We start from the raw sequence: 26,200 nt of genomic DNA on the forward strand, positions 1-26,200 counted from the left end.
ATCAGTGATAGAGACGGGCTTAGCAGGTAAAGGGCCTGCTCTCAAGCCTGACTGACGAGTTGTGTCCCTGGTACACACAGACACAATATAAATGAATAGATAGATAGATAGATAGATAGATAGATAGATAGATAGATAGATAGATAGATAGATGATAGATAGATGATACATAGATAGATAGAATGGTAGACAAACAGATGATACATAGATAGATAGATAGATAGATAGATAGATAGATAGATAGATAGATAGATAGATGATACATAGATAGATAGATAGAGATAGATAATTCTTCTAATTATCCGCAGCCTGTATGTGATCTTAACTCTGGGTTTTCTTTCCACACGTTAAGTGTAGATTTATGCTGTCTCCTCCATCGCAAGAGGAAGCTGAGCACTTCAGACCTGTCTCTCCCACCTTCTCTTCTCTACCTGCTATTTCTTCCTCTAGGTTTTGTTCTCAGGAAAAGGGTGTTTGTGAATACTTCCCTGGGATACTTGCCCTTACCTAAAGATATTTCTATCTCTTCTTTCTTAATGATTTGGCTTTTTTTCTTTTTCTTTTTCTTTTTTTTTTTTTTTAGCTGTTGTTTAATGACTGAGCCTTTCCTCATCTATGATTTAATGGCTAAGTCTCGGTGGCACCTCCACTTCTACCTGTGAACAACCTCAAAGTCTTCCTACTAATGATTAAATTAAACATAAAATGTCTCATGTCTCTCCTCCCCCTGCTGTGTTACCCTGGAGTAGACACTGATAGAGACTCCAGGAGAGACAGGCTACCCCGTTCAGTCACTTGCTTCGGCACTAATGTCTCAGTTCTACTTGCGTGCCTTTCATTAGGCTTCCGTCCAAAAAATATTTGCAATAACTTTTGGGAGCCTACAAAATCAGTGATGGAGACGGGCTTAGCAGGTAAACGGCCTGCTCTCAAGCCTGACTGACGAGTTGTGTCCCTGGTACACACAGACACAATATAAATGAATAGATAGATAGATAGATAGATAGATAGATAGATAGATAGATAGATAGATAGATGATAGATAGATAGATGATACATAGATAGATAGAATGGTAGACAAACAGATGATACATAGATAGATAGATAGATAGATAGATAGATAGATAGATAGATAGATGATACATAGATAGATAGATAGAGATAGAGATAGACAGACAGATAGATGATACATAGATAGACAGACAGATAGATAATAGGTAGATAGATATAGATAGATAGATAGATAGATAGATAGATAGATAGATAGATAGATAGACAGACTTTTAAAATATACTTTTAAAAAATTCGAAAAATGACTTTATAATGAATTCTAAACATTTTTTAAGTTTTAAAAGGTGTTTTTAATTTTAAAAGTTATATATTTCATTTTTAGAAATGATAATGTAATTATATCAATTCTATCTTCCCTTTCCTCCCACAAAACTATCCCATTTACGTGCCCTTGCTATTTTTCACATTCCTGGTCACATTGCCTTAATCTTCACCTCACATCAGTCAGAATGGCTAAGGTTAAAATCTCAGGAGACAGCAGGTGTTGGCAAGGATGTGGAGAAAGAGGAACACTCCTCCACTGCTGGTGGGATTGCAAGATGGTACAACCACTTTGGAAATCAGTCTGGCAGTTCCTCAGAAATCTGGGCACGACATTCCAGAGGACCCTGCTATACAACTCTTGGGCATATACCCAGAGGATTCCCCGGCATGCAATAAGGACACATGCTCCACTATGTTCATAGCAGCCCTATTTGTAGTAGCCAGAAGCTGGAAAGAACCCAGGTGTCCCTCAATGGAGGAATGGATACAAAAAATGTGGTATATTACACAATGGAGTGCTATTCAGCCATTAGAAACAACAAATTCATGAAATTCTTAAACAAATGGATGGAGCTGGAGAACATCATACTAAGTGAGGTAACCCAGTCTCAAAAGATCAATCATGGTATGCATTCACTGATAAGTGGATATTAGCCTAGAAACTTGGAATACCCAAGACATAATCCACATATTAAATGATGCCCAAGAAAAAAATAATGTTTTTAACACAACTAGACCCTTTGAGAACACAAAACACAACAAGAAAATTTTGGGTTTTTTTGTTTGTTTGTTTGTTTGTTTGTTTGTTTTGCCAACACTAGAGCACAGTACAATCATAATCAAAGCTTATTGAATATCCTAATTTTGTCAAACATAAGCTAATTCAAATCATGAACTTTTAAAAACTCAGTCATTTTATACTCCTTGTAATGTGTATATATATATATACACACACACACACACACACACACACCCCAAAACCTTTTTTTTTTTTGGTGTTTTGAGATAGGGTTTCTCTGTGTAGCCCTGACTATCTTGGAACTCACTCTGTAGACCAGGCTGGCCTCGAACTCAGAAATCCACCTGCCTTTGCCTCCCAAGTGCTGGGATTAAAGGCATGCACCACCACTGCCCGCCTATACCAAACTCTTAATGCTTAGGTTTGAACTCATTCAAGCCTAGAAGTATTCACATTACTATGTTTAAATATCATTTCATTAAAGAAGGTATGGAGAAAAAATATAAACAAGTAATCACATAGGTATACTTAGGAAGTTTGTCTACAAACTTCTGTTTGACAAAACAGGAAGGGTAAAATTGGTATGTAATACGGGATAGGAAATTTGGGAAACCTAATGAAGAAAACTCCATTAATCATGTTCTTTATCCATTTGTCGGTTGGTGGACACCTAGGTTGACTTTAAAGTTAATGAAGACTTTGTGATACAGCCATTGCAACGATTTCAGGGATGAATTTAAATGTTTTCTTTACTTTATAAAAAAAATAAATATTCTGACTGAGCCAAGGGACATTGGCAAGGGAACATATGGAGAACAGACGTCATTTAAGATATTTAGGGGCTGGGCCATCCAGACGGCTCATAAAGGTCCTTGCCCCCAAGACTGCCAGCCTGAGTTCAAACCCAGAAGCCCACATGGTAGAAGGGAGGGAGTTGACTCCAGGAGCTTGCCTACAATCTCCACAACTGTCTACCCAGCACATACATACACACAACCTCCTTCCCATACACACTAATGATAATAGCGGTAATACTAATAATAGACGCTATTTTAAAAATTTTCAATATAATAAGGCCAAATCTAAAGGCAGCTTTTTTCTTTCAACTCAAACACAAAAGCAATGAGGACAAGCACATGTTAGTCACAGAATAATTCAAATGTAGTTTGTCCCACAGCATTTGTGATTTTTTTGTATGCATAAGGGTATGAGAAATTATCCATTGATTCAAGTCTTATATATAAAAGAAGAAATCAACAGGTACTGGTTCCATTGGAAACAGACACTGAAGGTACTAAAGCGCTGAGGGAATGTGCATGCTCTTGTCTCCAAATGTCAGATACCAACGCGAATCAAGAACAGCTCTGTAGACTCACTGACTCCCCAGGCTTCAAGCTCCCGCCAGATAAAAATGCCTCCCTTCACGAATATTTCACACGGTAATTTCATTATAGCACTTTGAAGAAAATCATCTTCTTTGCACAATCATTCTTTAGGGAAATCTGTTTGTGTTTTCACTGACATGTTTCCATCCATGATGTAGCGATGACAATTTCTAAGAGGGACATCAACTTTAAAACTGTTTAATTATTTCCTTAATGGCACTATCACATTATTTTTTTTATTTTTATTAGAGGTTTGAAGTTGATATTTTGCTCTTAAATCTATTCAGAACAATCTAAACTTAGCTTAAGAAGACTCTTGGGGTACAACTTGAACAGGATAATTTAGAAAAATTTCAAAACACTAAAAACATGCAAATGGGCATTGTGCAAAATGGAAAGGAAAACGAATCAAGCATTTGATTTTCCCTGTGGGAAATAGCTTTAATTTTATGAGAAAAGGCTGTTGCCGGTTTGCTTCAGGGAAAGGTTTTAACAAGATTTTTCTAAAATGAGAGACATTTTAAGACAGGAAGTTGGACTATAATCAGTAAGCTGGCAAGGTCAGATTGAGCTCGGTAATCAGCTAGGCCTTTGTTTAAAGCTACTTATGAATAAATTTCCTTTTTCATGTCAGGAAGAGACAGAGCCTGAGAGTCTTTTGGCATCTGAGGAGCATTTAACACAATCTTCCTTTTCAGTGAGGAATTATCACATGGCATAAACTCCCAAACTCTCTTTTTCAAGTGAGAACCTTTGTCCACAGAAGCAGTGAGGTATAATACCACATGAAGGAAGATTGTATCTGCATTGTGATTTTTTTTACTTCTGTTTTTAATCTTTTTTCTGAATTCCTTGGTTAAAGAAGAAAAGGATTGGGGTGATTTATTTGTAGAACATGCTGTGTCACTGATGTTGCACACTGGCCTTAACACCAAAAAGCCATGAACATTTTAAGGGAGGGAACTGAAAACTTTTCCTCAAAAACTCTACATTGAGCAGGGCAGTGTTGACATATGCCTTTAATCCCAGCACTTGGGAGGCAGAGGCAGGCAGATTTCTGAGTTTGAGACCAGCCTGGTCTACAGAGTGAGTTCCAGGACAGCCAGGGCTATACAGAGAAACCCTGTCTTGAATAAAAGAAAAAGAAAAAAGAAAAAAAAATCCAAAAAACTCTACATTGAAATGTTCTTGGGGGTTGAGGAGATGGCTCAGGCATAATAGTGCTTGTTGCTGTTACAGAAGACCTGGTCTCTCTTCCCAACACTGCTGGGATCTTATCTTAATCAGAATAACTACCATCAAGGGTAAAAGCAATAAAAGTATGTTTGTTTTGGGGTGAAGGGAGCAACTCTGTTCACTGCTGATAGAAGTTAGACTTGTATCTTCACTGTGGACCTCAGTATGAAGAGTACTCAGAAAACTAAAATTAGGACCACCACATTATCCAGCTATACCCTCCTAAATATATTCCAAAACACATCAAACGTATCTTGCACATCTGTGTTTACTACTGCTCTATCAATAGTAAGTAAGAAATGGAACTAGTTTAAATGTCCATCAATAGATGAAATGATAAAAAATATATGTTACATATGCACAATGTCATGTTTTTCAAACATAAAAAAAATAAATCATGGGATTTGTAAAGGAAATGCATGAAAATTATATTTATTTTTGGGCAAAGAATACCGCTAAGAATCAGAAGGGCAAATATCGCATGCTTTCTCTGACACGTGAATCCTAGAGCTTAATCTTTATTAAAAATAGGTGAGGGTTCTATACGTGAAGAGTGTAAGTGTTCTGTATGTGAAAGAATGCATGTCATGAAATTAGAAGGGGGACATGAGAGCAGAAAAACATCTTAGAGGACTGGGGGAAAAGGGTGACAGAGAGTGTGACATGAAAACAGAAGACTTGTCCAGTCCCTCGGGACCTAGTTATTCAGGGAGCCGAGGGGAACCCAAGCCTGAAAGAGAAACAGGCAGGAAAAGGGAGCGAGGCCAAGCAAAAGGGGGGGTCTTGTCAAAGCCTCTTTAATGAAAAGCAAAACGCCTGGTTTTGAACACTCTGTAAAAGGAAGTAGGGAAGGGCTGAGGGGGATGCTAAAAGCACAGAAGGAGGAAAGGTCATCCGGGAAGATTGCTGGCTGTGGCTTCCAGCAGAGTTTCTGGAATGCTGGTTCCTGGAATGCTGGTTCCAACTATAGAACCCCAGGTGTTCGGCCAGGATGAGAACCAGTTGATCAGCCTTGTGTGAAGAAGGGGGTGGTTCAGCTGTAAACTGCAAGGTCGGTGAACTCTCAAGGTGAGAGCTGTTGAAGGTCTGTTTTCCCAGAGTTTGATCTCCCACATATCCCCCTTTTTTCTTTCTTAAAGTTGGGGGGTGGCTATGGAAAGAGGGTCAGTGGAGAGCCTGTTTTAGGCTATGTGGCTTGCCCCCACCTCCAGCACTGCAGTAACTAGGCCTTTTTAAGTCCTAGTAGGGCAAGGTCTCTGTCTTCGGCTATGTGAGTGGCACCCACTCCTGGCATCATTCCCCACTCCAATGACTTAATCAGGCCCTTGGTGGTTGTGATGAGCGCCCAGGTAGTGGACTCACAATAATCCCATCATGCAGTCACCCTGCAGCCAATAGGCGGTGTGCATCTGGCTCGTGGCACCACAATTATTCCAGTCCTTGGCGACTCCACAGCTTATGGCCCTAAGCCACTATTAGGAGCCAGAGTTCACCCTCCCATCACTGACGTCTCCACAGCTTACAGAACCAAGAAGGCTCTGTGTCTGCAGCAAGGGTGGAGAATTGAAGGCCAACGGTTGCTGTCTCCGCGTCGGCGGAAGAGAGGTCTTCAGCTGAGCCTCGGATGTCTAGCCGATGGTAGTGGACTGCAACTGGTTTGTTTAAGGCAGAATCAATCTGTGATTTAACAAAACTGGATAATCTGTTAAAAGCTCAGGGGCCAAATGACAAAAGCAACAAAAGACCCACGAGGAAGCCTAAAAGGCTGGGGAGCAAGGTGGAAAGCCAGGGAGAAGTCTTAGCATCAGCATACTCTGGCTGCTGGCATGTTCCTTCAGCATCCTGCAGAAAGAACATAGGGGACATGCCTTCTTCCCCAATATTAAGTCAGGATCGTGGCATGTGCCAATAAGTGAATTCTCCCATCTCGCCTAGGCATCAGTACACCTAGTTATAGGATGCCATATACACTCAGCAGGGAGTTCCTTGGCATCCAAATTTTAAAATTTTTGTGGAATATAGAGATGTGATTCTCCCCTCTTTTATTATAAAAATATTGTTGTAAAGTTCTATGGGCCTGTTCCATAATATCTTGTCTTTGTGAATTATCAGGAACCTCAGTAAATGAATACTATCAAATTGTTAATAAAACATCTCAAATGACTGACTATAATAATCAGTTATAATATTTGTCTTAATCTGATTTGGAACATTCAGTATAAAAAATAACATATGTAAAAACGGTTATAACTAGAAAGCTTGAAAGGCTGTCATATGTATTTTTTATTAATTTTTTGAATTGCATTTGTATAAATAATTGTAAAGGTTAAGAATTAGTAGCATTAAAAAAGAAACAATTTCAAGCAATTGTAAGCCATGATTGATATATATATATATATATATATATATATATACATATATATATAATTAATATATAAATCAAAAGTTTTATTTTTAACATTTTAAAAAGAACAGCTAGCAGCCATATTTATAATAACCAGAAGCTGGAAAGAACCCAGATGTCCCTCAATGGAGGAATGGATACAGAAAATGTGGTATATTTACACAATGGAATACTACTCAGCAATTAAAAACAATGAATTCACGAAATTTTTAGGCAAATGGTTGGATCTGGAAAGTGAGGCAACCCAATCAAAAAAGAATACACATGGAATGCAATCTCTGATAAGTGGATATTAATTAGCCCAGAAACTCTGAATACTAAAGACACAATTAGCATAACAAATGACTCCCATGAAGAAGTAAGGAGAGGGTCCTGATCCTGGAAAGGCTTGATCCAGCATTGTAGGGGAGTATCAGGACAGAGAAAAAGGAGAGAGGTGATTGGAGAATGGGTGGCGAGAAGAAGGCTTATGGGACATATGAGTAAGAGGAAATGGGAAAGGGGAAATCATTTGGAATGTAAACAAAAAATATAGAAAATAAAAATATATAATTTAAAAAAAGAAAACAGAAGAGAAGCATTGCAGAGAGAAAAGGGACCAGTGGGAAGGAGAGAAGAGGATGGGGGAAGAGGAGTCAGGGAAGGAGCAATAGGAAAGGTGAGCTGAGCATGTGGGAACCCCATAGTGAAGCCTCTCTCTTCGCATACTAATTTAAAACAACTAATTTGGAAAGCAGGAGAGTATCACCTATTTTTCTCTGTGATTTCTTATTCTCTGTCACTTCAGTGGCTATAAAAATAAAGTAACAATCGAATTCAATGCAAATGGAAACTGTTTTCTTTCATTGTTTATTTGCTTTGTTTTGTTTTATTATTGTTATTGAGATTGGAATTTAGTTATATTTATCCCTTTCCCTTTCTTCCTTCCAAAGCTTCTCATACACCCCTCCTCTATCCTTCAAATTCATAGCCTCATTTTTCATCGTTATTGTACACATAAATATATTTGAACATACAGATATATTCCAAAATATAACCTGTTGCGTTCAAGAATTCAACAGTAGACATGTCAAACTGGATGGAGAAAAGCCCATGAGCCCTCAACTCTACACAAAGAACTACTGTCAACTGATGAAGGCTGGACCCAGGAGAGGTGGTCCTTCCCAGGGAAAAGCACACCAATTGGTTGTCCAGTATCGGATGGTCAACCCTGAAAAACGCACATACGAGTAACACCTGACACTTTTATAGGGTGGTGTATTTAACTATCCAACCAACAACCAGAGAGCCCTGGGCTGTGATGCTCTGTTGACAGTTTGGTGCAAAGAATGAAAAGCTCACTTTCTGTGCCCTAGGTGTGGATAAAGGAGATGTTATAGGTTTTGGCATTAAAAATGGCCATGCAGATAATTTTTTGTTTTCTTCCAATATGTTGTTTTTTTTTTTTTATACAAGATACACAGGTGACCTGTAACTTCGTAACTCAATTAGGAAAAACAGTCACGACTGTGAACTTGTCTCATCCAACAACTCCCACCTCAAGGTACAGAAGTCAGTGATCTCTGACTGTTTTTGCTTAAGAAAGGAATACAGAACACACATGCACTCTGTCCTACATGTTCTCTTTTTAATGTTGGTTGGCCATGGGGTTTCTATTCCTCTAACTTCCTGTACTAAATATGAGAGGCAATTGCTTGCTTCTTCTAGTCCTCAAGGGAGACAAGATATATTAAGAGTATATTTTTAATCCGCTCTTCAAAACTCCTGCTTCTGGCGAAGAGTGTGTACACCTATAAGGAACAAGCAGAACTGATTTATGTTTTCTTCCTGCCTGTCCATGGGTAATTATGCAGATTTAAAATGGTTTTGAATATTATATTTGGTGCTTGCATTTTGAATATGCATAATGCAATATCTCTAATGAAGTTTGTTAACAACTCTCAACAGCTGGTTAAATTATTGGATTTTGGAAGGTCTAAGATTTTTTTCTTTTCCATGTGTGTTTATGATGCAGTTCCATGTATATGCATGCATATTCATGTATATGAGTTCAGGTACATTTGTACAATACACATGTAAAGGTCAGAGGACCTTAGGTGAGAGTCGTCACCTTCACCTTGTTTGACGCAGGGTCCCTTAACTGTTAACCACAGCTGTCCCACAAGCCTCCAAGGATGCACCTTTATCTGCCTCAAATTTTGCCCTAGCTGGGGTTACAGACTCACTATCACACCCAGATCTACACAGATCTGGGGATTCTAACTGATATCCTAACAAGTGCTTTCTCCAGTGAGCCATTGCTCCAGCCAAGGGCTAAGCTCTTAATTAACAAAATAAAATTGTGAGCAGTTTGTCTCGTTCAAGGAGGAAGCTCTCTAAAATATGAAAGTGAGAATAGGAACAAATTTACAGGCCATAAATCTATGTAATCAAAATTCCCTTGAATCCAGAAACCCAATATTGGAACTCTGAATTTATAGACAGAAATATCAGCATTTTCAAACAGTAGGATTTACTGAACTGGAATTTTATGGGACCAGAAATTTTTGTGAATGTTTTACAAAGATAAATTTTGACAGTTCATTGTGACCTAGTTGATATGCATTTTCCTAGGATACTGTTGATATATTCAGGATAGACTTTCAATGTTAACTTTATAATCTGATTTCACTTTAAAGAGTTTCAACATTCTTCCACAGTACTAATATCCTATACTTGTAAATTATACAATGTGACCCTATAATTCTGGTATCAAAATAATATGGTGAAGTTATCAAACTATAAAATTATTTTAAATGTTTTCATGTTTTTCTACTTATTTACTTATTTGTTTATTATTTACTTACTTATTTAAGACAATACCTTACTATTTATTTGTTCCTGGCTCTCCTGGACCTGATTTATAGACCAACTGGTCTTAAACTTAGAGTGATCCCCTACCTCTGCCTCTCTGCCTCTCTGCCTCTCTGCCTCTCTGACTCTCTGACTCTCTGACTCTCTGACTCTACCTCTGCTTCCTCGTGCTGGGATTAAAGTGTATACCACTATACATCTTCTTTGGGATACTTCTAAGTCATGACCTTTATATATAAAACACCATAGACAGTAACCTTTTAAACAGACTAAGTTCAATAGATTTGCTCTTTAAATTGGCTTCACTGTCAGAAAGAAATAAATGTGTTTCTGGTGTACATATATCTAATGCCTTATCATATGACTTGAGTCTAAGAATAACTATCATATGAAACTAAATAGATATTGATCAGAAGTTTGGGTCTACCATTAAAGTTGGAGTGAAAATACCATGAATTCTAGACTATAGGTTAAAGTTTCTAACACAGCCTGATACAAAGGCAGACCTCCAGTGGTGTGCCATGTACTCTGGGAAAACTCACGTTTTCTGCTGCATCCCCAGGATCTGTCACTGCGAAGGAGATGAAGAGAGCCCACTCATTACACCCTGTCGCTGCACAGGAACCTTGCGCTTTGTCCACCAGTCCTGTCTCCACCAGTGGATCAAGAGCTCAGACACACGATGCTGTGAGCTCTGCAAGTATGACTTCATAATGGAAACCAAGCTCAAGCCCCTTCGGAAGGTAGGGCAGACCTGGGGTGGGAGGGGCTTGCAGAGTGGCTGCCTTTCAAACCTCATGTCCTTTGATAAGACTCCGCCAAAAAAACCACGGATATTCATGGAGGATGCTTGTCCTGTAAAGGACTCAATAGCTAAAATACAGCCATGTCTTTGCAAGTAAATTTGTTTTGTTTTGCATTTGTGAGTTCTGGTTTGTATGCCACCCTCCGAAGACTTTTTAAAGATGCACGTGTACAAAGATGCATAAATACATATTGTATATATATGAAAAATACATTTATAATTCAAGATAATCAAACTGATGAGAACCATGAAATGTGACTTCTTTTGAGGTCAGTTCCCACAGCTAGATGAAAGGATCTATTATTAAATAGCATGAACTCCCCTTGTTGAAAGTTGATTATTGCAGAATAAGGGAACAAGCTATTCTATAAGATGTGGCCTAAGTTATGTTTAACTTCTTTTAATGTTTGGTCAGACATTTTATATATCACTAAAAGGGGTTATAAATGAAAGTCACTATTTTCTATATTGTTCATCACATTGCAAATGAAATATAAAATTTATCTTCAAATTCTTCATCTGTGTTAATTCTTTCTAAAGTGTGATTATAAGACTGTGAGCCAAGTATAAAGTTAGCATTTCAGTCGCCACAGACCACTTGTTAAGGACATCTGCAAGGGCAGTGTGCTGCGGCTAATTCGTTCCTCAGCCCTGGGGGGGGGGGGGTTAACATTTTAACTTATTCATCTTTCTGCCCCTAACTGCAGCCTTACATCTATATAAAACATATCTATGTATATAGATACCTCAATATCCAACGGGAATGTGAGCTCTGCAATTTAAATAATGAATAAGCCCAGAGCTGCTTTTTTATTTAAATGAAATGCAGAGCTAAAGCAGATAGACAGAGCAATGCGTGGAAATAAACATGATGAGCTGCAGAACAAGAAGAGATGAAAGTAAACACGACGATTCCACGAGGCTCTTCCTCGTGGGAGGCTAGCTATGTGGCCATCGTGAGTCTTCATTCATTCTGCACAGTATGAGGACGGAGAGGAGCGTGCGCTACTTGGTGATACATGGGGGTTTTATAATCTTTAAATGATTTGCAAATTTCAAAACTATGTACAAATTACCTTTGGAGAAATGCACTGATTTTTTTTTTTTTTATCTTTGGGATAACCTGACTGCTAAAAGGTGACTTTCTGGTTCTCTGAGTCCCAGAGCAATCATTGCCGAGGTAGAACGTGATTGGTAGTCTCTCTTTGCTTTATATGCTGAGCAGGCATTGTACTGGAAGAGCTATGTGATGTACTTTGACTCTTTGAATTTCTCTTCTTGTTCCTCTGGGAATTAATTACAAGCTGTTTCACAGCATCTGCCTCCTTTCTTGCCCCCTTTCTATTCTCTACCTGCACAAAAATTTTATTTCAACTTAGTCAAACATAATATTTGAATTTGAGAGCAAGGACCTAGAAAGATAACATGCCCAAGTTGTCTCTTCTGTACTCAACCTCCCAGCACACACACACACACACACACACACACACACACACTTGGAAATGTGTAACATATTAAACATGATACTGAAGAAGAACTGAAAACCTATTCTAGCATAACTAGAGTAGCTTCATAAATACAACTTCTATATTGTCTTACTATTTTATCATAATAATTTACAAATAATCTGTTTGTAATCAGAAGATGAAAATAGAGCTCCTTATATCCATAACAGTGAATGTGTTGCTGAAACTGAAGAGGAATCTATTTATTAATGTACTAGCATAATTTCTTTACCAAAAAAAAAAAATTTCTTTTGACCATAAGTATTGACAAAGGATACATCCTACATATTTGAAAGCATTATATATACAGGGAATGTTTACATCTAACATAGATGTGACTCTATAGCAGCCCACACATGAGTTTTATTTAAGCCATTAAACTTGAAAAATAGTTATCAAGATTTAACTATGTGATTATTTCTTGTACAATTTCACACAGTAAAATTGGTTTGGATACCACAGTACCTGAATTGTGCATATTCTTATGAACAACAAAAGTGTGGCTAAGAAGAAAGTGGAGTGTTATTACCACAATTTGCTTTCCAGTTTTTGCATTTCTTAACCCTGACTCCCACACACCTGGATCTTGAGGTCCCTACAGACACCACCTCTATTTGCACAGCTGTGGCCTGGAAGAGGATATGAATATCCAACCCCAATGTAAGGCAGGATTTGAAAACATGAGGAATCAGTATATCTTACAGTCCTTCTAGGACAATGAAAACCTATGGAAAACCCTTTAAATTCTCATTCTCCTTCCTTGTAAAAGGTGTATAGGAGGCAGTATCTTCAGCATCATTTTAGATTGTGGGGTGATTCAAAACAGCATATGGAAGCATTTTAACCTGTTCTAGATGGTTTGGCACTGAAATTCATCAACAGTACTCTTTTGGTAGTCTTTAGGTGCTCATGAAGAGTGCCAGTTATAACCTCTGGGGAGAATATATTTGCAGTACATCCCATTATTTGCTCTCCACTAAGTAATTCTATTACACTTCACAACATTCTAAATACCAAGCACATGAAGCAATTAATTTATCTGATGATTGTGGATATCTATTATCTGCAGAAGTAGGAGAGTATGGTTAGATGAAATGACATCTTCAAAGCAAGGGCCAGTCTTCACTGGCAGATGGATCTTAAGGCTTAATCATCTCTACAGATATCCGTACCATTGATTGTCCTTTCTACATCAAAACCTACAGTTAGCAAAGTCTTCAAGTTAGACTAATGTTTGCCAAAGAAAATCTTGGAAGTCAAAATAAAACCAAGGGTCCCTTCCAGGGAAAGCAGATGTCTATCATCTTGAAGTAGGTAGCTCAGTTACTTTTATGACAACCAATAAAACATTTCCTTAACTTTCTTAGTTACCTTCAGTCAGGAAGAATATTCTCAAAGCCCAGGAACATCAAAAAAAAATCACAGTGAGGAGCTAGTGAAATTTGGAAATGTTCACACTGAAGCATAAACTAAATTTACATTTTGAGGCTCAAGTCTGGGATTCCCAATCTGAATCTTCTGAATAAGAAGCCAGGTGCTGATGTGAGGTACATACACAAAGACACCAAGTACTACTGATAACTTCGGTTCTGCCCTGAAATATTTGTGCATATAAACCACATGATAAATATAATATATAAAATGTTCAAGTTCATGTATTTAATTATTTTGTCTCATTTAACTAATTAATCTTGTTTTAAATAAATACTTGGAGACTTTTTTACTTGGGAAGAAAAGAGATACCTTTTCAAACTTAATACCACACACTCCAAAGATCCTGTACCCACTGTAGGGTGCATGATGATCACCTGACTCTTCATGTGTTTTTTGCAGTTTGGAGGCAGAGGAGGCTGAGGTCATAGGATGATTAATGCTACCCTGAGTGCCAGAGTAAGGCTGAGCAAAGAAATGTCTATAGTTTTTACTTAAACTCTGATTGAAATGTTCCAAAAGAAATCTTTCTAAAACAAATTTTTCTAGAATCTTTCTCATTAAACCTGGACAAAAAACACTTTACCTAGTGTCCTTTTCCCAGAAACTCAGTTGCATCATTGTATACAGAGTAATTACTTTTCAGCCAAATATTGAATGCAGTAACTCAAAAGATTTATGTTGTCTTCATTGTGTTTTCTCCAGTCTTTTTAAAGATGGTTTCCGAGCCGATCAGTCTGCCTTGTGTTCCTTCCTCCTGGCTGTCAGCAACTAACACCATTTCTCTGTTCCTCAGATAACATTACCAGCACTACACATAGCTCTTTTCTGAGTTAAACAATAACAGAGCCAGGGGAACTATACTGCTGGGTTTACCAAAGGCTGTCTTCAGTTCTGGTGGTCTTTTGCACTTTTCTCTTTAACAACAAGAGTTTTTTGTGTACATGGACATTAGGACCTCATTCTGAGGTTCATGGAATTCCTTTTCCCACTCTTCTAAGTTCTCAGTTTTTCTCAAAGCTCTTGAAATCACAAGATGAGAAAACCCTCGTCAGATGAAGCTGTGTTGCCTCTGGGCTGTTCTCTTGTCAATTAAGCTCAGATTATGAGATTTGCTATTACATTTCTTCATAAACATACAAGACTGCAGGCTATGAACATCTGTCTCTGTTCTAGTCTAAAGCACAGACAGAACTTTCTCTGTACTTCGTGCAATGATCATAATTCATCATGTATACATGTTCTGTTTTCTTGCACTTAGCTACAGACATTATTATACCAACCTAAGAGAAAATATAAGGGACTCAACACACTGTGTTCCATCTGTCACTGCCCCAATGTTAGATATGTTTTCTACAATGAATTGTTCACTGTCTACTTGTGATGGTGTCAAACACTACTCTCTTTGCTTTCCCACTGTGCCATTCCTAGAAATTGGGTCCAGTAGATGTCTGTCTTAGACAAGACATAATAAACACCTACTAAACATGAGAATTGTTTTAATATTTCAGCTTGATAGAAGCATTAGCTTTTACATTAAATACGATGTTTTTCATTAGTTGTATTGCCTAAACACACAAGAAACCTAATACTACAAATGATATTTCAGTTAAGATAATATTTCAGTGTGAGCCTATGTAGAAGACTATCTATATGTCTTCTGTCAAGAGAGCATGAGATGGAAAACACAGGTGTCTTGTGGTTTATTCTCTTAGATACTTGGGGTTAGTCATATAGGTTTTTATCATTGTGTCTTTAAAAGAAATCTAGAATCAGTATTGTATTGCCTTTAGGCTAAGATCAAGTGTGTAGAATCAGTATTGTAGAACAATTTCCTTATAATAGAAATATTGTTTTCTGGTCAGCAAATTCCTTTTTGTTTATGAAATTTCCATACACGTATAGTCCTCCTTCTAGGCAGATATGAACTCACACTACCAGGAAACCATGTCTGTGTAATCATCCCAATAGGATCCCAATGATGCTTTGCTTATACACTCTTTCAACCTGCTTATATACTAAGAATCTACCATATACCAGGAAAACTTAGTAATAAGAAAGACAAAGCAACCCCCTGACCATCCGAGCTCATAGAGAAGGGTGGGAAAGGATAGGAGCGTACAATGTACTGCAGAGGAAAGTGGTTTGTGGAGTTTAAAGCAAGCTGGCTGTCACAGCATCATCTTGTAAAACCATCTTAGATAACTGGATATAGAAGAGCAACTATAACTGGGTAACAGCATGGCTGTCTTTTTCTCCTTTGCTCTTCATACTAATCTAGATGGTGTCTCTTAACAATTTGGCACCCAGGACACTAAGGGAAGAGAATTGAGGCTATTAGAAGGATTTTATAGAGATTTTCACAAACTATTTTTTAATAAGTAGCCACTAATTAAGTAACTATTGAACAATTATTCAATTCTTCTTTGTTACTGAATGTATCTCTATATTGAGTTAGCTATATTTTTTTTCCTTTGAAAACTAATATCTGAAGATCACTACTCACTTTCTAGGAAAGCTGTCACCTTCTTACTGTTTTTCTAGATATGAAAAAAGTCGTTTAACTTTAATTATATTTACTGTTAAGATCATCTGTTATTTCAACAAAGACCAAGGGCTTGAAAGCAAAGATTCTCTTGTATGTTGTATGTTCTGGTTTTTACTTTGAAATGTAGACCTTAGTTTCAGTGAGGGACTCAGTGTTCCAGCAATGACACAGAAGCAGAAGGGAATCAAGTTAGAGAGTGTGTGTGGGCATGCACATGAAGTGTCATGTTCCCTAACACTCCGATCATAGTTGTGTTACGTAACTCTCTGAAGAGTCACCTTACCCAACACGCTGATCAAAGTCACGGTGGTACCTAGCATGCCAAAGGAAGTCATGTTAACTAGTATACAGTCATTTTTATATTGAGTTTTAAATTGCTTTCATATTTAAATCTTCCTCTAATTCAGTGGTTCTCAACCTTCTTGGCGTTGTGACCCCACTTTAATGCAAGTCCTCATGTTATGGTGACCCCCAACCATAAAATTATTTTTGTTGCTACTGCAGAACTGAAATTCTGCTACTGTTATGAACTGTAATGCAAACATCTGTGCTTTTCAGTGATCTTTTGTAACCTCTGTGAAAGAGTCATTCCATCTCCTAAAGGAGTCATGACCCACAGGTTGGGAACCACTACTCTAATTAAATATTCATCTCAGAACAGTAGGGATATTTTCTTTAATATATTATTCCAATATCATGTCTTAATATCAAAATTTTGACTGATTCTTTAAAATGTAAGCCACTGGATATCAGTGTATTTTTCAAACAAATATTTTATAGTCATGAGCTTAGCCCTTAATGGCTGTGCCATCTCTCCAGTCCAGTTAAAGCAAATATTTTAAATCTAATTAATTTTTCTTTTTAGACTAGAGAAAACCTATTTATTTATTTATTTATTTATGAAATTTGGTGGGTCAAACCTGGAGCCATCTAGGTAAGGTAACCTGTCATGAAACTAAAAATTCCAGCCTTCAGTTCTTTGAGATGGACTTGTTTATGTAGCCTAGACTAACCTCAAAGTTATGATTATGATATAAGATGTATAGTTATGAGCCTCTACAGCCAGGCTAACAACAACACTTTCAAATGATTACCTTAACTGGTGAGTTCCAACTCCATTGTACACATATCAATCAATATGCTAGTGCAATAATGTTAAAATAAGTGGCGAAACTTACCATTTCAATAGGAAGTTATTTTCTCACAAGCCAGTCTTGTCACTACTTCCTATTTTTCTGTAAAGGGTATCATTTACTAGTTCCTTTTCTCTCCCCTTCCACACAGATATTCTACCTATAGCCTAATCTTCCCAAACTTGTTGTTACCTTACACAGAAGTATTTACCCTGTTAGTTAGACGAAGCAGTCACAGACTGAGTATGGCCTACTTGTAAAAGATATATAATAGTAGACTATTTTTATTTATTCCATAATATTGTTGGAATACTAGATTGTAAAAGGTGTAGAAATAAAAAGACAGAAGGTAGAGAGATGGTAAACAATACACTCCTAGGATCCTTCCTTCTTCTTACTAGTGGAGAAATGAGGGGCCTGCAGAGAGATGCTACTGTTTCTTCCTCCCGGGGGTTCCTATGCATGGAAACAGGAAACACAGAACATAATTACCTGTAGTGCACAATGTTTCTCTTATGAAGACCTCCTAAAGCAGGCATTTTCTTCCATCACTTAAGACCCAAAAAGGAACAGCACTAATTAAGAAGAACTAGTTCAAACCATAACAGCAGCCAGGCCTGGTGGCAGGAATCTGCAACACCAACTACTCAAAGGGCTGAAACAAGAATATCAAACGTTCAAGACCCGTCTTGACAACTTAATATGTCACTTTCTCAAATTAAAAAGGAAACTATGGGTTGAGCATATAAGCTTAGAGGCGGAGCACTTACCTAGCATGTGTGAAACTAGAACCTACGTTCAGTTCCCAATAAAATCACAGGAAAAAAGAAGTAAATGACTGAGTCCAGAATACAAACTGCTTATTCTGCTTCTAATGCTGAAGCCACTGGAACTACTGCATCTAGATTTTCTGTGTGGGAAATAGGATAAGCCTATCTTTAAAGTGTCTTCTGAGTTAAAATGTATACTCTGAAAAGTAAGGAATTCACTTACCTACAAAGAAAAGAAAGGAATTTATCCTATGTATTCAGAAGAACAAGAAAGAATAGATATATATCAAACTGTATAAGACAAAATGTTGATCAAGAAGGGACTCTGATATATAAACCAGCAGCGTGTACACTAGCTTAATACTTTCGTTTGTCATTTTGAAACTGTGTTTTAATCATAACATTTCTTCCTTTTTTTTATCCTTCTACACCCTCCCATATATCCCTCTCCACTCTCCTTCAAATCTGTAGCATCTTTCCTCATTGTTACTTTGTGTGTGTGTGTGTGTGTGTGTGTGTGTGTGTGTGTGTGTGGTGTGTGTGTGTGTGTGGTGTGTGTGGTGTGTGTGGTGTGTGTGTGTATGTGTGTGTGTGTGTGTGTGTGCTACTTACATGTACATTTTCAGGGCTGTCCATTTGGCCCTGGCCAACCAATTGGTATGCTTTTCCCTAAGGAGGACCATTTCTCCTGCCCTTGGCTTTACTCAGTTCCCTGTAGTTCTTTGGATAGGTCTGCGGCCCTGTGGACTTTTCCCATGCAGTTGAACGTGTTCACTGGAGTCATTATGTTCGGCTCCTGTTTGTGTAGTCATGTTGGTAAGAATTTACATGTCTAGCTTTCGATTTTACCTGGAGACACAATCTTACAGCATCCCCAGTCCTCTTGCTCTTCAAATCTTCCCACCTCCTCTTCTATAATGTTCACTAAGCCTTGAGTGCGGGAGCATTTTGTAGATGTATCCATTGAGACTGGCCTCCACAATTTTGCCTCTTGATGGGTTGTAGTTAATCTTTCATGTTTCTACAATGCCCTGCAGGGTAAATCATGATGATAAAAACAAGAACCTTCCCATCATTTAAAAAAGAAAGATTAAAAAATGGGACTAAAGAACTGAAGGGGAAGGGAAAGGAAGGAAGAAATTTTAAAAGGAATGAAAGGGGGAAATACAGAGAATAGAGAATTTATCTGTGGGCAGTTAGCAGGAACAGTCTCCTACAGAAAATCAGCTCTGTCTTCAGAATCCATTCCTCTCCTGCTAAATTGTTTGCTGAATCTCAAGTGATTCTTGACAGCTGTTGTGTAACCCAGAAGCATTTACAAAGGGCCCCTGACTTACAATAATGAAGCTGAATGGGCTGGAAGCCATTTTCTAGTTGACATTGAGAAGATATCCTGAGAAAATATAAGGTCTTGGCAGGCTAGTTGTGGAAGGAAGAGAGAGAGAGACAGAGACAGAGACAGAGACAGAGACAGAGAGAAGATAGAAGAGGACTCGAGTTTGTATAAATATAGAATTGCTTCAATACAAAGTTGTAGCTGAAAAGTACTTTTTATAAGTAGTTTTGCAGTTAAGTTTTGAAGTTGGGTCTTCTTCATGTGACAAATGGCTTGAAGGACTGAAGTCCATGTATTGGGATATACTCCTGTATAAGATGGCACTGACTGTCCTCATTGTCTAAAAGAACACAGTAAGATGTCCTTGGAATGCCCAGTTAAGATCCCATGGCTCAGTTTCATCATGCAGCAAGCATTTACTTAGAATCTTCTGTGCGCCGTTTGCTTCCCCTACGATTTCAGGAATGAATGAGACACAAATTCTCTGACTTCAGAGAATTTGCATTCTGCTATGATGGGAATGGGGGGGTGGTGAAGTTTTTAAGTGAGTTTGTTGGCCTCCACACTCTGTGATTCCACGGGTTGTGGTTTTCTATAGTGGTCACCATCTGTTGTAAAAGAAGGGTTCCTTGCTGAGCGGTGAAGACTACTCTTTCCTTTGGATATAAGGACAAATGTCATGATCTATATCTATACTTTCTCACCAGCATGACTGTCTAAACATGAACTGAATAAGAATGCTAAGAATAACAATGCCAAAATGGACAAAGAAAACCCTGAAAGCTGTCAACCCTCCACAAAGAACTATTTGCAACTAAGGAATGTTGACAACAGGAGAAATAGTCTTCCCTGGGGAAACGCACATCAATTGGTTATATAATACTAAACAGTCCTGAAAACAGGCACACAAGTAACATTACAGAGACTGAGCAGACTACATTTAGGAATATATATGCGTATACATATATGCATGTAATAACAAAGAAAAAGAGGGTGTGCATTTAAAAGAGCAAGGAGAGGTATATTGAAAGCTTTGGAGGAAGAAAGAGGAGGGGGGAATTTGTGATTATAACATCAAAATTAAAAAAATAGTAAGAGTAAATTGTTTTTTATATCTCAAAATAAATATGATAATGGTATAAGAGATAATTTTAGTACCTAGAGGAGGGTTTGTATAATTCCAGCAGTAAATTTTAACTGGAGAGAGATTTATAGGATAATTTGGGTGAGGAAGCCTTCAATATTTTAACTGTCTCTGTATTACAAGAATCAGTTTAATGAAAAAAATAAGAAATTGGTTGATTGAGTATGGTGACCTTGGGCCAGGAAGATGCAGAAAAACAGCCTTGAGAAGTTGGCTGAGGAAAAAAAATTGCATGTTTGTGGAAAACAGCTGAATCTCCTGGACAATTTCCATTAACAGGCAGGCAATAAATGAATAAATCAGCTTTGTTTCATGAGGATGAATAGTCAGTACAGAAATGGAGTTTGATTAGGAGATATATTGAACTATGACATTCTATGGTCAACGTGTAACTAAAGAGTACAACAGTTGCTTAGCACTAAGTGACTGTCACAGCCAACAGTTCTTCAAATCAAGCTCCATTCTTATCTTGAATCAGCACTAAATTTCATCACCAGGGGTGAACCAGAGGTTGCCTATTACATGTGTGCTAAATAATATGCCTACTTTTCTACTTGGCACAGAGTCACTGACTCTGATGAATTCACCATCACTTCTAAAGAGACTTCCACCATGCAATGTCCCTGTTAATCCATTGGCTCCCTTTGTGTGGTCCTAAGCTGGGGTGATTCAGTGCCAACAACAGAGGAGCATGTCAATGAGTGACATTAGCCTTGAGAAGCAACTGTAGACTCATCGATCGGACTCCCTACCTATGACACAGAAGAAAGAACGTGTGTGCTGTGTTTGGGTCTTTTTTCTGTTTTTGGTCTTCATGGTCATTGGCACATTGGGAATGTGGCCTTGGTCTGCACACCTTAGAGCTGTTGCTGTCTGTAGATGGATGTTGCCTGAACTTCCAAAACCTTGCCCAAGTGCTTTTCGACTTGGTCACTACAGATTCAGTTCTTTGGCTCCTAATATGTCTCCCTATGGTCCCAACTCATTTCCACAGTCTCAAAGCCAAGAACTAAGAAAGCAAAGGACAGCCCAGTTACATAGGATACCTCCTTCACTCAGGACCATATCTGATAATATCAAATGAATCACAGCATAAAATTATGTTAGAAGCAAAAATCTATATAGCACTTGAAGACAAAGAGAGGCATAGCTCTAATATACCTTTTAAAAGAAATTTTGTTTTATGAAAGGAAAATCCAAGCTGCTCTGATTCAAAATTGCTTCATGGTGGTTTTGTTTGTTTGTTTGTTTGTTTGGTTGGTTGTGTTTTGAAGCAGAGAACCAGAACTATGGACTTTTACAAGTGTCACAAAGAGGCACTTGCTGAGTGAAGGAAGCAAAGCTATTTCAGTAACGTGGCTTTACAATAACACTTGCCATCTAATGCTTGACACTTCACAGATGAAGCTCTCCTTGGCCCCCATCAGAGTAATTGGACTGGATGATAACAAGCTTTTCTCCTATGTAACTAATGGCCAGCTTCAGTGCAGAAATCCTTATTTATGCTCATTATTTACAAATATGCAATAGGCACAAGTGATATTCCTTGGGGAGAAGCTTTGAAAGGGAGACCTCTGGGAAAATCAACAGAAGGCAAGATATATTTTTCTCCACACAACCAATATTCAGAGAAAGTGTCAAAGGCCGTGGGTTCCTTGTACATGTGCAGTGATGTAGGGAAGAGGCAGACGGGTAAAACCCAATTCCCTCCCATCCCCTCACCTGCCATGGGTACTGAGAGTTTCTATCTCGTCTAACAAGGCTCATAATAAAAACTGAGAACTAATATTTCATAGGTCAGGTAACATTGCCTTGCTGCGGAATTAGTTTTCTCTTAATCTGGTAGATCGTTTGCCATCTTGACGCATCAGAGGTCCTGCATTGCCATGGATTTCTTGATGCAACCATCCCATGTTGTCAAGGCAACCAACTTGGCTGGTTTTTTTTTTCCTCCTCTAGAAAACAATTTCCAGCGTTGTAAACCCTAAATCACAATCATTCCTTATAAAACTTGGGGTCAGATATGTCCCCTCTATACACAAAACTGTTACTTTTTTATGAAGTAGTGTGTCGTTACCGTGAGAGAATTTGACCTGAGCAATACAATGTATATTAAAACATTGAAGTTAAAATAATCGCGGGGTATTTTTATCTTGCTGCTTTATTCCCAGGAGATATGAGACTGTTTACTACTTGTGGTTACATTTTTCCTTTTTTGAAACCACTGAATCTATGTAGGCATATTTTGTCTAAATCTCTATGTAAATTGATTGTAATCAGCAGCTTCCTCCTGGTTTGTGAAATTAAACTGCTGGAAAGATAAAAGTATTTTCTGGGATTAGTTTCACCCACCTGTTGCATGTTTGCTCCCTACACTCCTTTAAGAGTCAAGGCCCATTGTGAGAGTTAGTTTCCATGTAAATGAGATCACTTAGCAACTCCCTAGAATCGACTCACACTTGAGCTCAAGCAATAGTTTCTCAGAGACCTCAGTCCTTCACAGTTGTTTTGAGTGAAATCCCAAAGGAAGAAGAGGACAGGTGCCTGACACGTTTTGTTAGCTCTTATTAAGAGGAATTGTGGGCTTGGTTAAGATTCTACTGATCCTAATTTAGGCCTGGTAGGGTAGTCCTCAGCAGGCAGAGGCAAGCAGTTCTCTGAGTTCAAGGCAAACCTGCTCTACCTTCTGAGTTCCAGGACAGCCAAGGCTACACAGAGGGGAAAAAAAAAAAAAAAAAAACGATTCTTAGTTCTGAAGACCTAACAACTATTTTTAGGCCTGAATATCCACAATGCACTTCACAGGCCACATTTTGCTTAATTGTAATCATATTTAGGGATTCTGGTCAACCAGGCCTATTGGTCTGAATTTCCCATTAAGTTTTCAAATATTTATAAGGTTTCCTTCCCCCTTATATTTTTGCTTAGAAGCTGATTTTATAAATGGAAGTCATGTTGACTTTTATAATTCCCAGAAGTTTTAAAACAGAAATGTGGCTTTAAATGAAGTTTCTGTATGAGACTTAGTGGGTCACAGCACTTTCATGTGGCCTGTGCCAGCTCCTTCAGCTGCCATTATTTTACAGGAACCAAACTATTTTATTCATTAGAAATGAATACAAAGAATCATCTCTGCTTATGAGGACTTGGCATTATTTTATTTCCATTTTGAGGTTTAGACAGATGAATCTTGAACTGTCAGGATTTTGATATTTTGTAAAGATTAGTTATTTGACAATGATATGCAATGTGTTTAGATCGCATCCACCCTCCCCCATCCGAACTCCTCTTGGACCCACCCTTTCCTCTTCCTACTCCATGTCCTCCTTTTTACTTTTCAAAAAAGATTCCATTGCATCCTATTCTCCTGGGTGTAGGACTGTCTATGATCCGTGGTCAATCAACCAGGGGCCACACCCTTAAAGAAAACTCCCTTCCTTCCCCAGAAACTATCAATTGTGCATAGCTCTACAGTTAGGAAGCTGACTGTGTCACGGACACTTAAGAACCCTTTCTTCCAGTGTGTTAGACTGACTTGAGCCAGTAAAACTTAACATTTGGGGCTAAAAGAATGTCTTAGCAGTTAAGAGTACTGGCTGTTCTAGAGGTCCTGAGTTCAATTCCCAGCAAATGATGTGTTGGCTTGTAACCATCTATAATTGGGATCTGATGCCCTCTTCTGACATACACTATATATGCACACAGAACACTCATACATAAATATATACAATTTAAAAAAGAAAAGACTTAACATGTTTTACAGCTGTCCTTTCCAGTTCTCTGAAGTTGCAGCCTTCCAAAAGTATTAGTGCTCACGCACAGTACACAAAGTCTTTAAGACTGTTAAGTTACTGACTTTTCCTGTTGCTGTGATATCAGATATCCTGTCAGGGGCATTTAAGAAATAACGAGCTTGTTTGGGTTGGTGGTTCAGACCAGTGTGGTAGGAAGTTTATGGTGACAGGGGACTGAGGCAGTTAATCACATGGCATACACAACCAGAGAGCAGAGAGTGCTAAATATTTGTCCTCACATAACCTTCACTTTTTTTTTAATCAAGTCCAGAATCCAAGCCCAGCGAATGATGCTGTCTTCCTTTATGGTGGATCTTCCCATCTTCAATTAACCTATTAAGATACTCCGTCACACTCATGTCCAGGTCCTGGCTCCTAGTTATCTCCAGATCCCAACAAGTTAGCAGTCAGCACTAACCAGCACACTTGGGTATAGAAATCTATATTTAAAAAAACAAATTAAGTGACTGGTTAATAAGGCTGTGGAAACAGCAAAGTAAAGCCATAAGGCAACCACGAGGAAGAAGTGGACCTGGGACCCCAATTAGATCTTGATTAAGAGTGGCCAAAACAAAGATGAATGCAGAACCAATTAAATGATTTGTAAGCCTTCTTTTGTATAATGTTTAGGTTTGGAGAGATTTCTATAAATGACTGACTAAATACACAGACTATCAGTTCACTGAAATCCAAAGGGAAAGCTCTCCCTAGGAAATCATTAAGTATATTCAGCAGAGGGGACAGACCATTTACAGTAACAACTGAAAACTAAGAAGATTATGTTAATGCCTGCAATCATTAGCCAGAAGCTCCTCCAGATTGCTATCTAATGCCTGATCTGTGCTTTGTCTTGTCCATAGTCCCATTTTAAACTCCCAAGAAACACAAATTACATGTATTTAATTTTTTTTAAATTATATATAGGTGTGTGCTCATATGTGCAGATGCCCACACAGGCCAGAAGGCAGCACTGGATTCCAAAGCTGAAGCTATAGACAGTTACAATCCACCCAATGTGGGTGATGGGAAACCAACTCAAGGTTGTTTGGAAGAGCACTAAAGCTCCTAACTACTGTGTCATCTTGGCAGATGTTCTGATCTTCTCTGAGCATCACAGAGAAGAAAAATAACATGGAAAGGGGTTAAAGAACTGTGTAAGTTCTCCCCAGTGTTCCACAAAGCAGAATGGGAATCAAGCTGAAGTCATTGTTGTGTCCAATGTAACATCATTGATGCTACATCTGTGGTTCCAAATAGGCACAGGCTGGAAATTAACAAATCTATAACGATACAATGTACAGCGAATGAGAGGCCTTGGAGCGCTCAGTCCTAAATAAGATGTCATTATCAGACCCTTCCCTTTAGGCTCGGGAATCTATATAGAAGAAGTGACAGAAAGACTACCAGAGGGTGTTGATGACATTTAGGAAGTAGTGTCTTCAAACACAAGAGGCCTGATGTCCTTATGCACTCACAGAGCCTCTGACAGCACAGGTTCAAGCCAGACATGGTCATAGCACCGAGAGGGAAGTGGACATGGAGTGGACATCACAAAAAAAATTTACTTAATAGACACTGGCAAATGAAAAATAAGTTTTCACCAGTGGAATTTCACAGAGTGTATCAACCACACTTGAGGGTAGGTAGGTCCATACCCAGGAGTAGTTGGCCAATACAAGATGAACTCTGTAGATTCTGTTTGTTTGTTTGGGCATTTGCTTGTCTTATTGTTTCAGACTTTGTTTGATTTTTTATTTGCTTTTTGTTTGTTTTGAGGGGAAT

General features: G+C 38.2%; 1 protein-coding gene across 1 annotated transcript in view; it reads left to right on the top strand.

Moving 5' to 3' along the window:
• The window catches only part of Marchf1 (membrane associated ring-CH-type finger 1), an 83,636-nt gene that overhangs the window by 24,861 nt on the left and 32,575 nt on the right, over positions 1–26,200 (top strand). The window contains exon 3 of the mRNA XM_052162132.1: positions 10,515–10,851. Within this exon, the coding sequence (XP_052018092.1) occupies positions 10,515–10,851 (337 nt within the window). The remainder of the gene's footprint in view (positions 1–10,514; positions 10,852–26,200) is intronic.

The sequence above is a fragment of the Apodemus sylvaticus genome, chromosome 18 (assembly GCF_947179515.1).
Source record: "Apodemus sylvaticus chromosome 18, mApoSyl1.1, whole genome shotgun sequence".
Classification (NCBI taxonomy): Eukaryota; Metazoa; Chordata; class Mammalia; order Rodentia; family Muridae; genus Apodemus; species Apodemus sylvaticus.